This window comes from Lontra canadensis, unplaced genomic scaffold (genome assembly GCF_010015895.1).
Source record: "Lontra canadensis isolate GAN:19392208 unplaced genomic scaffold, GSC_riverotter_1.0 scaffold64, whole genome shotgun sequence".
Taxonomy (NCBI): domain Eukaryota; kingdom Metazoa; phylum Chordata; class Mammalia; order Carnivora; family Mustelidae; genus Lontra; species Lontra canadensis.
This window is the reverse complement of record NW_022631058.1, coordinates 10,196,952-10,212,893: the sequence shown is the minus strand read 5'-3', so window position 1 is coordinate 10,212,893 and position 15,942 is coordinate 10,196,952. Positions and strand designations below refer to the sequence as shown.

The window sequence follows — 15,942 nt, the reverse complement described above, 5'->3', positions numbered from 1 at the left end:
TGAGAACAGTTCCTCTCGGGGAGGGCGGAGCCCGGGACTGTGAAGCAGGGAGCCACGCCCCTCAAGTGTCCGCAGAGCCTGCTGCGTGCTCTTAAGGCTTTTCGTACTGATAGCACCTGGAGTTCCAAAGCATTTACCAGACAACTTTGAAATAAAACTTTATCTTTGAGGACATTCTATATCTTTAAAACGAGAGACATTGTTAAAAGACACAGTAGTATAGCATGAAAGAAGCAGAGTCTGGTCTGTGTTTCTTTTTTTCTTTTTCTTTTTCTTTCTTTCTTTCTTTCTTTTTTTTTTTTTTTTTTGACATTTGACAGAGTGCATGAGAAGGGGGATCTGCAGGCAGAGGCAGAGGGAGAAGCAGGTTCCCCTCAGAGCAGAGAGCCCAACGTGGGGCTCAATCCCAGGACCTTGGGATCATGACCTGAGCCAAAGGCAGACGCTTAACGACTGAGCCACCCAGGTGCCCCCCGTCTGTGTTTCTATGGAAAAAGTAAATTGATTGTAACTTTTACACTTTGAAAAAAAACACCCTTCTTTTTCTGGAGTGTCCTTTCTTCTCTCCCTCTTGTAAGAGCAAGACTGCGAAGAGGGAGTGTGGTCTTTCTAGCTCCTCTTCCTGAGGTGGCTGCCAGGCACTTGGTATGGGGCCCGTGCCAGGCCCATTGCCCAGCCCTGCCCTTCCGGAGCTGTCCTGGACACAGCCCTCTTGCAGGCATGCGTGGCACTGCCCCAGGCTCAGGCTGGACCGTCCTGCGGCTCCTGGCCCACAGCATGCCCCTGGAAGCCTCGTCCTCTTCTAAATGTTTCTTATAGAAGCTTTCCTTAAGCAAGTGGTTAGCTCACTTTTAAAGTCCTTTTTGTTGAGGTGCCTGGCTGGGTTGCTTAAGTTCCTGCCTTCAGCTCAGGTCATGATCTCAGTGTCCTGGGATTGAGCCCCGTGTCAGGCTCCTTGCTCAGCAGGGAGCCTGCTTCTCCCTCTCCTTCTGCTCCCCCTGCCTGTTGCTCCCCTGCTTGTGTGTTTGCTCACTCTCTCTTTCTCTCAAATAAATATATTCTTAAAAAAAGAATTTAAACAGCTAAAAAAAATAAAGTCCTTATCAGTTGATTACACAATTGCTTTCCTGCTCATTGCTGGGTTCACAGTCCACTTGGTCGGGAATTACTGCACTGAACCAGTCACCGCACACAGCAGACCTGATGCCCAAATGCAGGAGAGCAGACGTGTGATCACGGGTCTGGCTTTAACACGCAGACCTTTTTATTCACTGGGTGCCTGCCACACACAGCGCTGGGCCCGCAAGTGTTTACTGAGCCCCCACTAGGTACTGGGCACTGTGCCAGGTTTTAGGAACACAGAGTTGAGATGTCACGCCCTCAACAGCCCCGGCCTGTCCTGTGGACACTTTGAATCCCCTTCTCCTTGGAAGTCTTGGAAGCAACATGATTTCAGGCATTCAGGGATCCAGTGGCTTTAGGGCAATGGGCTGTTTTCCTGTCCTCAGTGAGACCGGCCTCCCAGGGTCAGAGCTGGGAAACCGTTCCTCTCCTACCCGCTGGAGGCCCTTTCTGTAGACCGTGGCCGGTCTTTCTGTAACAGACTCTGAGAAGTGGTGGCCCGTCACTCTGCTGTGTCTGATTGCTACAGGTCACAAGGCCCAGCCCACACTCAGGGGTAGGGTCACAGGGGGCTGTCTTGGAGGCCGCTTACCATACTAGCTCCTTTTTCTTTTTTCTGTTTTGGGGTGTATCCTAAATCAACTGGAAACAGGGCAAGCAAGGTTTCAGCCACGAGCCGCTCTTGTGCTGATGAGAACACACTTGGCTCAGTGGCGCAGTGGTTTTGTCCAAGCTGGGCTCACCTCCATATTTTAAACCCGAACAGGTGGAGTTCTTTGAGCCCTTCTGGGACAGCGGGGAGCCCCGGGCTGGGGAGAAGGGCGCCCGTGGCTGGAGAGCGTGGATGCAGCAGCAGGAGCGAGGCGGCTGGGTGGTCATCAGTCCAGGTGAGGTCCCTCTCGGCTTGGATGCGCACGCTTGGCCTTTGTCTTCTGGAATGTGTTTTCACGTCTTCCTGATTATTTGTTTATATGTATAAGCTCTTCTGTCAGTTCTTAAGAACATTGTAGAAACATCAAAATATCAAACATATGCTAAGTGGAAGCGTTGGGAGAATATAGACCGTCTGTCGTCCTTACGGTCTTTCAGTCAATGCCCCGTCTGTGGAGGGTTTGAGTTTCCTTCCAGAGGAAGGAAGTTTCATTTGTCTTTTCAAAAAGTTATTCCTCAAGAAGTAATCTTGTTATGAATCCCCCTCACCCCACCCCCATTTAGTGTGTTCTAAGGACAGTCTTTCTGTTTTCTTGGCAGTGTACAGACCATCAGGTCCTTTGAAGCACCCTTCCCTACTTAGGAATACTATAAAATAATTGTTAACTAGCATTTATGTGACTGTCATCCTAAATGACCCCAAACTACTTTCTGGATTTACATCCTAAGACAGTGCTGTCCAGTAGAAACATAATTCAAGCCACCAAAGTAACTTCACATTTTCTAGTCACCACATTAAAAAAGTAAAATGGTGAAATTAACATTGAGGATATATTTTGTTTGACCCAGTATGTTAAAACCTTAATATTTCAATGTGTGACTGTTAAAAAAAATGAGGTATTTTGCTTTTTTTTTTTTTTTTTTTAATATGAACTCTTTGAAATCTGGAGCCTATTTTACACTTTACAGCATGTTTCGTTCAGACTAGCTGCTTTCAAGAGCTCCATAGCCACGTGGGCGTGGCTGCCATCTTGGTCAGCACTGCACCCGGCTCTTCAGGAATTGCTCCTCCCCCTGGTTTTGTTGAAAGTGAGAGGAAAAGCGAGGCCCAGGCCTGACTGGCTTCTTCTCACAGATGTTACCTTCCTGGGCCTTGGTTTCTTCAAGAAATGAAAACTTGGGATTAGCCCTGGTTCCAGGCCAGGTGGCATCTCTGGCCCTTTGAGTGTTGGGAGTTGTTTTTCTCTGTGTGGCACTAGCAGGGATGGTCAGTCCTCCCTTAGCTCGGCTACTTTCCTGGAGTGTTCCCTCCCAGAAAGAACCGGAATCACTCTCAGGCTAACCAGTGGTTTCATATATGAGGAAAAATAAGTTGCAAGGCAAAGTGGAAGTAGATATTACCCTTTTAGCTACTGCTAAAGTCCGCAAGACCACATGAATGACCCAAAAATAGAAGTCTTTTTTCTTTAAGAGAGAGAGTGGGTGGTGGGAGGACGGGAGGAGGGAGGGCCAGAGGGAGAGACTCTCAGGCAGACTCCATGCTAAGCCTTGAGTCGGACACCAGGCTCAGTTCCACAACCCCAAGGTCACAATCCGAGCTGAAATCAAGGGTCAGACACTCAACCAACTGAGCCACCCAAACTCCCCGAGAAGTCTTTTTAGTAGTGACTTTTGAGTACCAGCTCAGGGTAGTTCTCTGTTTTTAGGTTTTTGTTTTTTGGGCTTTTGTTTTGTTTTGTTTCAATGAGCACGTCTCCTAGAATGCACAGAATTTGTGTTCTAAGGTCCATCATTCTGCATTTCTATGAGACTGAAGTAGAATTCTCACAGCAGTGTCCCGGGAACACTGTTTCCAGAAAACTAGTTGATAACTATTCTTTGTTTTTCCTTTATTTTTTAGTTTTCTTTGTCCCATCTTGATGAGGTTGGCATTTAGAGAGTAGTTGGCATTTATCATTGACTCTGAGGCATTTTTTCATGTATCACTACTTATTTCCTTTCTCTCACCCTCATTTTCTCTTGGTCTATATTGTTATATATTTATAATGTGTCTTTCCAAAATCATGTAATCTTTGGAATTTCTAATGTAATAAATTCAGATATCTAAGCTAGATGTGTGACTCACAGGATAATTTCTCTTAGGGTGAGAATTTTTTTCAGTGTGATTAAAGGATTACCTTGCATGTACGTCTTTAGAGAAAGGTGATAAATGGTTAAATTTTAGTTTTCTTTGAGAATTCAGAAGAGCGTTTAGATAGAATATTGAATTTAAAAAGTTAATATATACTTAACACATTTAAATTCTGTGGAGTTTTTGTTATTTATTTATTTTTTAAAAGATTTTATTTATTCACTTGAGAACGAGTACGTGCACATGCACAATCGGTGGGGTGGGGGGTTGTGGCGAGAAGGCCTCTCAGAAGGATCTCAGAAGTCCTGAGATCGAGTCCTGAGTTGGGCCACCTGTTCAGCGGGGAGCCTGCTTCTCCTTCTCCCTGCTCTGCCTGCTGCTCCCCCTGCTTCTCCCTCTTCCTCTGCCTCTCCCTGCCCGTGCTTTCTCTCTCTGACAAATAAATAAAATCTTTTTTTTTTTTTTTAAATAAAATCTTTAAAAAAAAAAGAGAAAACCTTTAAGGAGCTGCCAGACTATTCATAGGACTGCGCTATTTTGCATTCCCACCATTGGTGCACAAGGGTTTCAGTTTCTCCATATTCTCACCAACACAGGTTTTCTGTGTAACGTACTATGATTGGCTTTTTTCCACTTAGCATCACCCCCGAGATCTGTCCGAATTGCTTCACGCATCTGTAGTTTCTCAGGCTGATTTACTGTGAGTAATGGTCCATGGTGTAGATGTCAAATTTCCCTGTTAATCTACTGTGGGACGCTGGGAGTGTTTCCAGAGATTGGCTGTTGAGAATAACGCTGCTGTGGGTATTAGTGTTCAGGTGTTTGTGTGTACGTAGGTTTTCATTTTTCTGGGATCAGCATCCAAGAGTGCAGTTGCCAGGTCTTGTAGTAAATGCATGTTTAATTATATAAGAAACTGCCCACTTGTTTTCTGGGGTACCCATACCATTTTCTATACCCTATTTATTTATTTATTTATTTATTTATTTTAAAGATTTTATTTATTTATTTGACAAAGATCATAAGTAGGCAGAGAGGCAGGCAGAGAGAGAGAGGAAGGGAAGCAGGCTCCCTGCTGAGCAGAGAGCCTGATGTGGGGCTCGATCCCAGGACCCTGAGACCATGACCTGAGCTGAAGGCAGAGGCTTAACCCACTGAGCCACCCAGGAGCCCCACCCTATTTATTTTTAAATATTAAATTTTATAGAAGACTGAAAACTTTCCTCCTCTCACGTTTTGCATGTTCAGAGTTAGGAAACAAAGTGAAAGTACAGGGTATCTTGAATTGACTTTTTTGGAGAAGTGAACACAAGTTGTGATCATAAGGCCACTGGCTGAAAATCCCGATGGCTTTAGGAAATCTAAACCAGTGCTATTACTAAGTGTCGTGTAGCTTTCTGGAACGGTGTCGTCCAGTACATTAGGCATTAACCGTACGTGGCCGTTTTAATTAAATTAAGATGAAATAAAGTAAAAAATTGAGTTGTGCTGCCAGCTACATTTCAGGTGCCCGCTAAGTCACATGTGGCTGGTTGCTACCATAGTGGACACATAAGGTATATAGTATGTCATCATCGTAGAAAGTTCCAGTAGTCTTGTGCTAGAATATGTGTGTTCCCATTTTAATTGCTGTGATAACATTAAAAATCATCTGATTCCATTGGCTAACTGCCAGGGTTTTTTGGGAACCTGACTGGTGATAGGAGAGTCCCTCAGTGCCTCTGAGTCCCTGAATGTTCCAGAAGGCTGGGCCTGGGTCTTACTCATCTTGGCACTCCAGAGACCCACCACAGGAGGTGGCATCACAGACCGGTGGAATGTAAGTGGTGGTTTTATTTGCTGGTGAGGTGAGCTAAAAGTTTTGTTCTCATCTAGATGATGATGATGATGAGCCAGAAGACGAGGACCAGGAAATACGAGATAAGAGTCTGCCCAGGTGGCAGATCTGGCTTGCCACTGAGCGGTCCCGAGACCAGAGGCACTGGCGGCCGTGGCGCCCTGATAAGACCAGGAAACAAACCGAGGAAGACTGTGAGGACCCAGAGAGACAGGCGAGTGTCCCGCCCCGGGTGGGAGGCCAGCCACCGGGTTCTTCCCTTCTGCCCATTCCCACGGGCTTTGCTTGCCTACAGGAAGCTTGCCAGGTGCTCGGGGCACTAGCCTGGCTTGGGAGAGGTTAGCTTGCTCCTGACCTCTTGTTCCTGTTTCTGGAAACCTCACTGCCCACTGGTGATGTGGGAGCGTGGAGGAACCTGACCGGAGAGTTCCCATTCCCAAGTAGGAGGGAAGGCCTCTCCGGAGACGGTCTTCCAGTTATCCGGCTAGTTTTTCACGTGGAAGCCTGAGGACTCGGGGTTTTCAAGACGTGGAATCGCTGTCCTAGGTTATGAAGCTCTGTCCACGTTCCCCATCGCACTCTTGTATCCTCAGAGAGGTGGTGGATAGGTTTGACTCGGGAGGCCGAGCTGGGACAGTCGCTACATGGCTGATGCTGCTGGGGAAGCAGCCCCTGTTCCCGGAGCCGCTGTGGTGCACCAGGCACTTACGCTGTCTGGTTTACTGCTGTGGAACAACGTGACCCGTGCTGCCCTGGTGGCCGGCAGCTCTGAAAGTTTTATGTTACAATAAAGGAAGAGCTTTTACTTGGAGCCTGAAAAGGACCCAGTTTCCTAAGACCCGGCCGTACTGCTTGCCATGCGACGTGCTCTAGGCACAGACCAGCAGGTGTTTGCGGTCGCGAGGCTCATGAGCTCTGGCCTGGTCTGTTGTCTGCGACCCTCCTTGCGATTTACGTGCTGCCAGGGTGGGGATTTTTGCCCGTTTCCTCCCTGCGGGATCACCGGTGCACGGCCCGTGCCTTTCCTGTGCTGACTGCTCAGTTGACGTTCCTGGATGTCGAATGACTATTCGATGCCGGGTCTTCTGCTCCAGGCACAGCGACCAACATGAGTGCCCGGAATGTTTGAGGAGTGGCGGATATGGGAACTGGGAAGCTCTGGGTGGGAAGGAGGGGCCGATGCCAGGGAAGCCGCCGCTCAGCTCCGCGATGCCGCACGCGTGGCCTGCGGCGAGTGTGCACAGGGCGTCCCTTTCCTGGCTGGCGCTGCGCGTCAGGAAGAGCAAGGCGTGCGGTGGTCGACGGTTTTCTAGCGTTCAGGGTCACCTGGCCAGAAGTTAGTCTGAGGCTCATTGCCAGTGGTTTTCTGGAAGCTTGTTTCTGGAACAAACTTCCACTCTGAGCAGTTCCTTGTCCCTTAGCTTTTTTTCTAACCAGAACCTGGAGGAGAGAAGCTTTCCGATGAATTGACAGTTCTGAGGAGGCCGACCCCGGGGAGTCCAATTTTTCTGTGCTCACGCTTTGGCTTCCTCTCTGCTGGGAGCCTTGGAGACCAAGCAGGTCAGCTGTGCCCTGAGACAGAGGCCAGCCTCCGAGGCCTCACACTTTAAAGTGTCGGCATGAAATCAGCCGCGGACGGGTCCAGTTAGCATTTGGCCTTGAATTGTGCTTGCCACAGCCCATGGCTGCTGGAGTTTTCTTCCTGCCTTGCTGCTGTTTATCTACCTTTTAGCATATTTTTCATTTCTGAAAGCAATTTTGTATGAAGAAGCCACCAAAGAATAGAATTCTTTTTTTTTTAAGATTTATTATTTTTATTTATGTTTTTTAATTTTTTTTTTGAAGATTTTATTTATTTATTTGACAGAGATCACAAGTAGGCAGAGAGGCAGGTAGAGAGAGAGGAGGAAGCAGGTTCCCTGCTGAGCAGAGAGCCCAATGCGGGACTCGATCCCAGGACCCTGGGATCATGACCTGAGCTGAAGGCAGAGGCTTAACCCACTGAGCCACCCAGGCGCCCAAGATTTATTATTTTTAGAGAAGGGGGCAGGGATGGAGAGGGAGAGAGGATCTGAAGCAGACTGTGCTGAGCGCAGAGCTTGACGCAGGGCTCGATCTCACAACCGAGATCAGGACCTGAGCCTAAACCAAGGGTCTGATTCTCAACCCACTGTGCCACCCAGGTGCCCCCAAATAATAAAATTCTTATTTTCTATCTTAATAAACAGTTTTGGTGATTGTAATTTATCAGAGTAACTACAAAAGCAGTTATGTGTGCTTTCAGGAGTGAGTACGATCCTAGATTTTCTATGAATTCGTTAGGCTCCTTTGGAAGGTTTTGGCTTAAGCCCGTTTCTGGTATTGCCTCCTCCTGAGGGTGCCTGGGCAACGTGACAATGCCGCCAGCCCCCCGCCAGCTCCCCTCCATCTCTCCGGTGCCTGGTGAGGCCTCTAGCTTTTTTGCATCTTGCAGGAAACCTAGCTCTCGTCTGTTTAAAGTTTAATAAGAATAATGTTGAATCATCAGCACACCCACATGAAAGGGCCCCAGGAAAAGTCGCGAAGCCTTGTCTCTGGTCTGTGCCCCCTGGGCGGGCTGCCTCACCGCGTGTCTGTTACAGGTGCTGTTCGATGACATCGCACAGTCTCTGATCCAGCTCTCCAGCCCGGATCTTCAGTTCCAGCTGGTCACGGCCTTTCTGCAGTTCCTGGGTGTGCCTTGTGGCTTCAGCACCCCGGCCTCCTGCGTCTACTTGGCTGTGGATGAGGACAGCATCTTTGATAACGGGCTTCATGATGAAAAGCCACTGACTTTCCTCAACCTGTCCTTCAATGGCATCAGCTGTGTTGGCTGCTCAGACGCCCTGGGCTGCCGTCGCTGGACCTGCGGTCACAGTCGAGAGGGCGAGGAGTTCATCCGCAACGTCTTTCACCTTGTGATGCCTCTGTTTTCAGGCCAGGAGCGGTCCCAGCTCTGCTTCTCCTGGCTACGGTACGAGATGGCGAAGGTAACTCCGGCCTCCCCTGCTCCGTGCGGGGGCTTCAGAAACGATCTCGGGGCTCCTGGTGTTCCTCAGCACTGGGCTTTGGCCCCTTCTTGTTCACAGTCCCCCCAGGCTCCAGTATGTGGCTGCCCCTGCCGAGCGGTGTGGGAGGGGCCCTGTGTATGCTGCTCGCCGGCGACTGGAGCTGTTTGTTGTGTTCACCCTTTGCCAGATGTCTGGGATTATACAAGCAGTTACTGTGAAGACCCAAGCTTAGGCGGGGGCGAGGGGGTTTCCGGGTTTATTAAAAGATAAAACAAGCTACTTACTTACCTTGCTCTTCATCGCGATTAGGTATTCTTCTAGGATGGACTCTTCTGCCCTCTGCTGGCCACCGGTTAGTACTGACTCTTAACGCCCAGAGCTCTGGCGCTTAAACTACACGGATTGCACACATGGGGACATGTTCTGAAAATAGTGTGCGAGAAAATTTGGTGGCCTCCTGTCACTGGAGAAGGATACTTGGACAAGATGAGCCATGTTTACCGAGGTTTCCAGTGGAAGCCTGGGTGCGGTCATTTGGGGGCGCCCGTAGCCTTGGTTCAATCCTGATTTGTTGTCCAGCTCAGGGATCCCACGTGATTGGCAACCCTGTGATGCAGGAAGGAAGTGTAGACGCCCGTGTGGCTTTCTGAAGTGGACAGGACAAAGGGGTTGCTTGAAAATCACAGAGCACACAGGAGTCCTTTTCTTTTTACTTCCAGGTCATTTGGTGTCTGCACACTAAAAACAAGAAGAGGTTAAAGTCACAAGGAAAGAACTGCAAAAAACTCGCCAAAAATCTCCTTAAGGAGCCAGAAAACCGCAACGATTTCTGCCTCTGGAAGCAGTATGCACATCTGGAGTGGTTGCTTGGCAACACGGAGGACGCCAGGAAGGTGTTCGACTCGGCGCTCAGCCTGGCGGGTGGTGGGGAACTGAGGGGGTCCGAGCTCTGGGAGCTCAGCCTCCTCTACGCGCAGCTGGAGCTGGAGCTGGAGCTCTCAGCTGAGGCGAGGGGGGCCGCCGCGGCCCGGGCCGTGCACATACTGACCAGACTGACGGAGAATGGGCCCTATGGGCCCTACTCGGGGCCGGTCTCGGCTGTTCATGTCCTGAAAGCCCGGAAGGCTTATGAGCACGCGCTACAGGACTGCCTAGGGCAGAGCTGCGGCTCCGCTCCAGCTCCCGCCGGCCCCGCTCACCGCCTCGCGAGCCTGGCCAAGTGCTTCCTGCTCTTCCAGTATGTGACTGTAGGCATCGAGGCCGCCGTGCGGCTCTACGAGCAGGTGTGTGCGGGGCTGCGGGGCTCGGTGTGCCCGGGCGGCGCTCTCGAGGCTGTCACGCTGCTGCACACGGCCCTGCTCCGGTTCCACACCAGGGTCCACGTTTACCCCCTGGCTCCCCTGCGCCAGGTGCTCTCAGAGGCGATACAGCTATACCCAGACAACCAGCTTCTCTGGAGGGCCTACGTACAGGTTCAGAGCAAGTCCCACGCAGCCAGTAAGACCAGAAGGTTCTTCAATGCTGTTACCAGGTCCACCAAAGCCTTGGAGCCTTGGTTGTTTGCGATTGAAGCTGAGAAAATGAGGAAGAGGCTGGTGGAGACCGTTCAGAGGTAGGTTCGACAGTCTTGTCCGCATATCCACAAGCCTTTGTGCTGTGTTTGCTGTGACCCCGCTGCCCTGCGAGGCCTCTGGGATCCAGAAGCAAATATGGGCCAGTGCCCAGAGCGCTGCTGTGGGTGTCCTGGTGACGTAGGATGACCTATTGGAAAAGGACTGCAGTGGCTTTGTCAGGGGCTCTCATGGCTGTCTGCCTGGACCATGCGTTTTGGGCTTCTGAACGTTGCTGATGGCATGTGGTGGGGCCCGTCAGGCATTCTGCTATCTGAGCAGCGGCGGGGATAGCACGACAGGCAAGAGCAGGGGCTCCGGAGTCGGACTGTGGATTCAGATCCCAGCTCTTCCACATCCCAGCTGTGTGGCCTTGGGCAAGTCCCATCCCTCAAATAGTAGCCTCCTGCAAGGACTGCTCAGAGGGGCCAGGCAGGGAGGGGGTGAGCAAGAGGGAGTGTGAGAGAGTTACGGGCCTCTGTTGTTATCACTGGCGATGACGGCATTGCGTTCTACATGTGGTCTCTGGATCCGGTGAGGGTGTGTCTGAAGGTTAAGTGACTATCACGGTGGCTTCGCTCTGACCTCTTATCAGCCGATGACTCAGTGTTGCCTCTGAAGAGTGTGTCCCTTTGTTTTTTATTTTTTCCATTGGGATTTTATTCATTCCATGTCCCCTAAGTCGAAAGGACTTTCCTCCCATCAGGTGGCGTTCGCATTCTGCTGAGTAGAGGGTGGGCTTGGCTCTAGAGAGCGGAGATGCAGGGAGATCGTGTGTGAGTTCTAGGTGGACTCTGGCATAGAGAAAACAGAAGCCTGGGCACTGCCTTCCTCTGGCCTTGGAGGGGCCCCATCATGTCTGCAGCCTGCGCCCCCAGGACCCCCACACCGGGGGATGGCACTGTACCTGGCACACTGATCCTGCCGGAGTGGACATTGGCAGTCACTAACGCTCCTCTTCCGCCAGCGCCAGTGGTGGGGGGCACGAAAACTGGTCTTGGAGTCACGTGAGCCTTTGTCTTGCAGGGTGGATGGCAGAGAGGTCCATGCCACGATTCCTGAGACCGGCTTGGCTCATCGGATCAGAGCCCTGTTTGAAAGCGCGTTGCAGAGTGACCATGGCCGCCTGTGCCCCTTGCTGTGGAGAATGTATTTGAACTTTTTGGTAAGAAAATGTTTAGTGTTTTTGTTTTTCTGTAGAGTTCCGTTGCTTCCTCCGTGTAGGGGAGAACGGGCAGGTGTCCAGTGACCACCGGCCAGGAAAGCTGGCAGGGGCCTCCTTTTCCCCCACACCTTGTCAGCCTCGATGAACCCTTCTGAGGACCCTAGTGGAGTCATGTCAGGTCGCTCTGGACGTGGGAGGGGGACGCAGGCTGCATCGCTCCCGGGGGCTTTGGCAGAGTGATGGGAATCATCGCTGGGCGGTTCGCAGCGGAACCTCGTGGGGCTCTCTCAGGGTTGACTTCCTCGAGTAACAACTTGGAAGTGGCCTAAGAGCTTTCATTAGAAAGAGACCTTCATTCTCTGTCATCTCTTCATAAGAATTCCCAGGTTCTGATTCTGCTCTGTCGTTAAAGTAAGATTCACCCTAGAATGTAATGTTGACAATGGGTCTTTCTCTCCTCTTGACAAAGGAGCTTTGTTTTCGCTCAAAAATACCATAGTTGGTGACTGAAGACACAGAGATGCCGTTTGATCGTGTTACTCTGCGTGTGGAGGCTGGAAGGCGCTTCCTGGGCCTCGTGGAGTCTGTGGGTTGACTTTGCCTTTCGTTACTGGCGTTGGGATGGGCCTCATTTCCTGGAATTTATCTGCCAAGTCGCGTGGTGTTTTGGAAATGTAGTCTCCTAGGCCACTCGAGTGTTTCAACTTAAGGCTACTGAATCCCATGCAAGGGATCGCTAATGAAGGCTGTACTTTTCAGAAGCCAGGAGCGACCTTCCTTGCCTCTCTGCTTATTTCCACTGGATAAATTCTCAAGGCAGTCAAAGTATTTCAACTTTTCCAATAGAAACATGACAGAGTTGGGTATAAAGGGATGTGGAGAAAGTAAGCTATGGTTTAGGAGCGCTTTGGGCCTTCCCCATCTTAGACTTCAGACTTCGGCTTGGTGGGCTTCCTCTGAGTGGCAAGGAGGACACGGGATGTCAGGACAGCAGCTTGCTGGCACACTGAGGACAAGGAGGCACAACCTTGCTGGCCGAAGTCAGTATCGAGTTGAACTAACCCAAAAGTCTGTGTGGTTTTTGCTTTTTTAATATGTAAGATTTAATTTATTTATTTGTCAGAGAACAAGCAGGGGGAGCGGCAGGCAGAGGGAGAGAAGCAGGTTCCTGGCTGAGCAGAGAGCCTGATGGGGGGCTCGATCCCCGTACCCTGGGATCACGACCCGAACTGAAGGAAGATGCTTAACCGACTTAGCCACCCAAGCGCCCTGGAAGTTTGTGTGTGTGGTTTTTTCCCCCTAACATTTATTCATCAGACCCAAAGGCTTAGGTTTTAGGTTTTGGCGTCCATGTGTGAAACAGAAACCTTCGGAAGTCCAGATGCTGCTGTGGTCACAGCACACCGTGGTTACCGCCTGTTAATCGGTGTAGGGGAGGGCAGCTTGATGGAGAGCGGTCAGGAGAACCGGCCTCCTGCTGCATTACCGCCGCTCCTGTGCTGGGGCCACCCAGCCGAAGGAGCAGGTGCTCCCTAAAATTCCCAGTGCTGATATCGTGTGAGTCTTTCTAGCAAGTGCAAGATCTTGAAATGTGAAAAGGGAGGGCTTGCAGACTTTCCCGTTTAACTCCCTCTGTGGTTGTCAGTAGAGACGGGTAGGGGAAAGATGGACTTGCGATTACAAGGAATCTTCCAAGAGCCAGATTTGGTTGGATCATAGAAAAATTCTCCCTGACTTGGGAGAAAAGATTGGGGCCCTTAAGGAATTTCTGTCTTTCTGGAAAGGTTAGCATTGGAGCGAGGACAAGTTTGAGCAGGACTTCCTCTCGCAGCTCCTGAAGCATCTGGGTTGGCCACCAAGGCCTTGATGACCCTGTGAAAAGCTCCAGTTAGGGCCAGAATGCAAGGTGAGGAGAGAGCCGAAGGGAGCTGGCTCCGCGGAGGAGAGCTGGTGCTTTCTGTGCGTGTGTGCGCACACATGCAGATCTACACACACTTGAGCCTTTTTCCACATTTGCTTTTTCTCCTGCAAAAGTGATGGACGGGATTGGAGCTGCTCATTGGCCACGGAGGACATGGGAGAAGGAAGGGATTGGCAGCCGGCGGGTCAGCCTGTCTGGAAAGGCCAGCACTCAGAAGAGCCGCTGGGAGGGCGAAGAGTCGTCTTCAGTTTACCATGCTGGTTGTGGGGTGGGGGTCGTAAGCTTCCACAGGACTGTCCTCTCCTCCCTGGAGCATTCAGGGTGTCGTGGAAACATGGCTTTTTGTTTGGGTTGGGTTATCAGTTGGGTCAAATTACTTTATTTTTTAAAGTGTTTTATTTATCTGACAAAGACACAGTGAGAGAGGGAACACAAGCAGCAGGAGTGGGAGAGGGAGAAGCAGGCTTCCTGCTGAGCAGGGAGCCCGATGCGGGGCTCGATCCCAGGACCCAAGAATCATGACCTGAGCCGAAGGCAGAGGCTTAACCCACTGAGCCACCCAGAGGCCCCCGGGTCAAATTACTTTAAAAAAGTTGTATTCACTAAAGCCGCTTGCTCAGGTGGGTCTACAGTCAGATAGAAAAGAGAATCAAATCATACCAAAGCCCAAAGGCCCTCATTTTCCCTTTGCCACTGATGCTACCTCTGCCGGGTGGTGGCGGCTGGCACCAGGTAAGAGGGGACCCAGGGGCCCAGACAGGCGGTCACTGGGCGCCAGCCGCGTCTCTGAACGGGGCGCTCTCACACTTGGTCATGTGGGGGCAGCGGCACCCCCCACACGGCTGTGTTGCTCTCTGGGCTCGGGTCCGGGTGGCGGGCCCACAGTGCCAGACCTTTGCAAGGACTTGCGTCCTCTGCTCACCAGGGTCATGTTGGCCGAGCCCTTCCTGGGGCAGGGGGTGTGAGGCCCCCTTCCTGACCAGAGCGGCGTCTGCGTGCAACCCGGGCTCCTGCTTCCCTTTGCAGACCAGTTGTGCTCGCGTGGAGAGCGGCCCCTTCAGTTCTTTGTTCGATTCCTGTCCTAATGCTGGGGGTCGCCCATCTCTCTTGTTTCAGCCTGGGCTTAGGGATCTATGAGAAGTCACGGTTGGTCAAGACGAGGAAACCTAGAGCGTGAGGCAGGACGCAGGCAGCCAGGGCGGCTTGTGTTCCTGGGGAGGCTCTGCGCTCGTGAGAGGGAGCGGATGGCTACAAGGCTGGGTCTTAGAATAGGAGATCCTGTGTGGAGACAACCAGGGGTCACCACCGAGCTGTCGCCTGCCATCAAACCCTCCCGAACCTGAGAGCCTAGGCCTTCTCCAGTGGCTGATGGAGGGAACCGTGGGAGTGGTTTGCATTCGAGTCCCGCTGACCGATGTAGTTGAATTTGCTGGGTTCCGGGGCTATCAGTGAGCCCCACAGATACAGTGCCTAAGAATGGACAGTCGTGCAATTTTTCCTTCTTTCAAGAACAAGAAAACAGTGTCCTAAGTTTATGCGAGGATATTGAAGTATTCTGGCGTGTGAAGGAAGGCCAGCTGGTGCTGGTTCCTTGCGTGTGAATTCAGAGAAGTCCAGCTTCGGGAGGCCTGGAGGGGAGGGAAGGCAGGAGTCCCTGGGCTCGGCGGCTGGCTCTGGGGGTGGCGAAGGCCTGTTGTCCCAGGAGCTGGCTGTGGCCCGTGAGTCTGTTTCTGCGGGGGTTAACCTGAGGGAACTGAAAAGCAAGGGCAGCCGTCCCCAGCGGACGGAGAGCCTGAGCCACAGTCTCGAGATGCGTCCCGCAGGTTCTGCGAGTCAGTCCGGTACCAGAGGCCATGCACCGGCCACCTGGTAGGAAGAGCCAGCGGCACCTAGAAGGCTCTCCCTATAGGAATGGGAGCCTGGAGGAGGTGGGTGGGGAGAAAGCCCAGGATCAGACTTGAGCTCCATGAGCCTGGCTGGGGCCCGCCAGCCAGGGGGACGGCCCTTCGGGGCTGTGGTGCCTTCGAGGAGCTACTGAGCGACAGATCCCTTCCTGGGACCAGGACACGCCCAGGGAAGGGGATGGTGGGGACAGGTGTGTTCTTTCCATGCCCACTGGAAACTGGAGCATGTGTCTAGGGGCTGGACTAAGGATTTTACTAAGGAAGAGAACATGCTGAGTGCTTGCAGGCGGTCAGACTGAAATTCCTGACCAGGAGTTTATTTTTATTAGTTAGGTGCTGACTCGGTGATGCTGGTTGTCTCGTTCCTCTAAGGTTTTAGAAAACGGCAAGTGTTGTGGCAGACATTGTGTGTGTGTAAAGTTATCAGCCTCGTCTCACACACACGGCCTCGCTCTAGGCACTGTTCTGACACAAGACACCGTGGTCCCCAGTGGAGGAGGAGGTAGACTGGTCAGAAGTCAGAGGGCCCAGTCTCCTCTGGGTCCATCAGTGCAGGGGAAACACCACACAGC

General features: G+C 51.6%; 1 protein-coding gene across 1 annotated transcript in view; it reads left to right on the top strand.

Annotated features, from left to right (window-relative positions):
• NRDE2 (NRDE-2, necessary for RNA interference, domain containing) overlaps window positions 1-15,942 on the top strand; it is a 48,439-nt gene that overhangs the window by 31,617 nt on the left and 880 nt on the right. Inside the window, exons 8-12 of the mRNA XM_032878624.1 lie at window positions 1,889-2,009; window positions 5,780-5,955; window positions 8,363-8,749; window positions 9,490-10,382; window positions 11,407-11,545. Coding sequence (XP_032734515.1) covers window positions 1,889-2,009; window positions 5,780-5,955; window positions 8,363-8,749; window positions 9,490-10,382; window positions 11,407-11,545 — 1,716 coding nt within the window. The remainder of the gene's footprint in view (window positions 1-1,888; window positions 2,010-5,779; window positions 5,956-8,362; window positions 8,750-9,489; window positions 10,383-11,406; window positions 11,546-15,942) is intronic.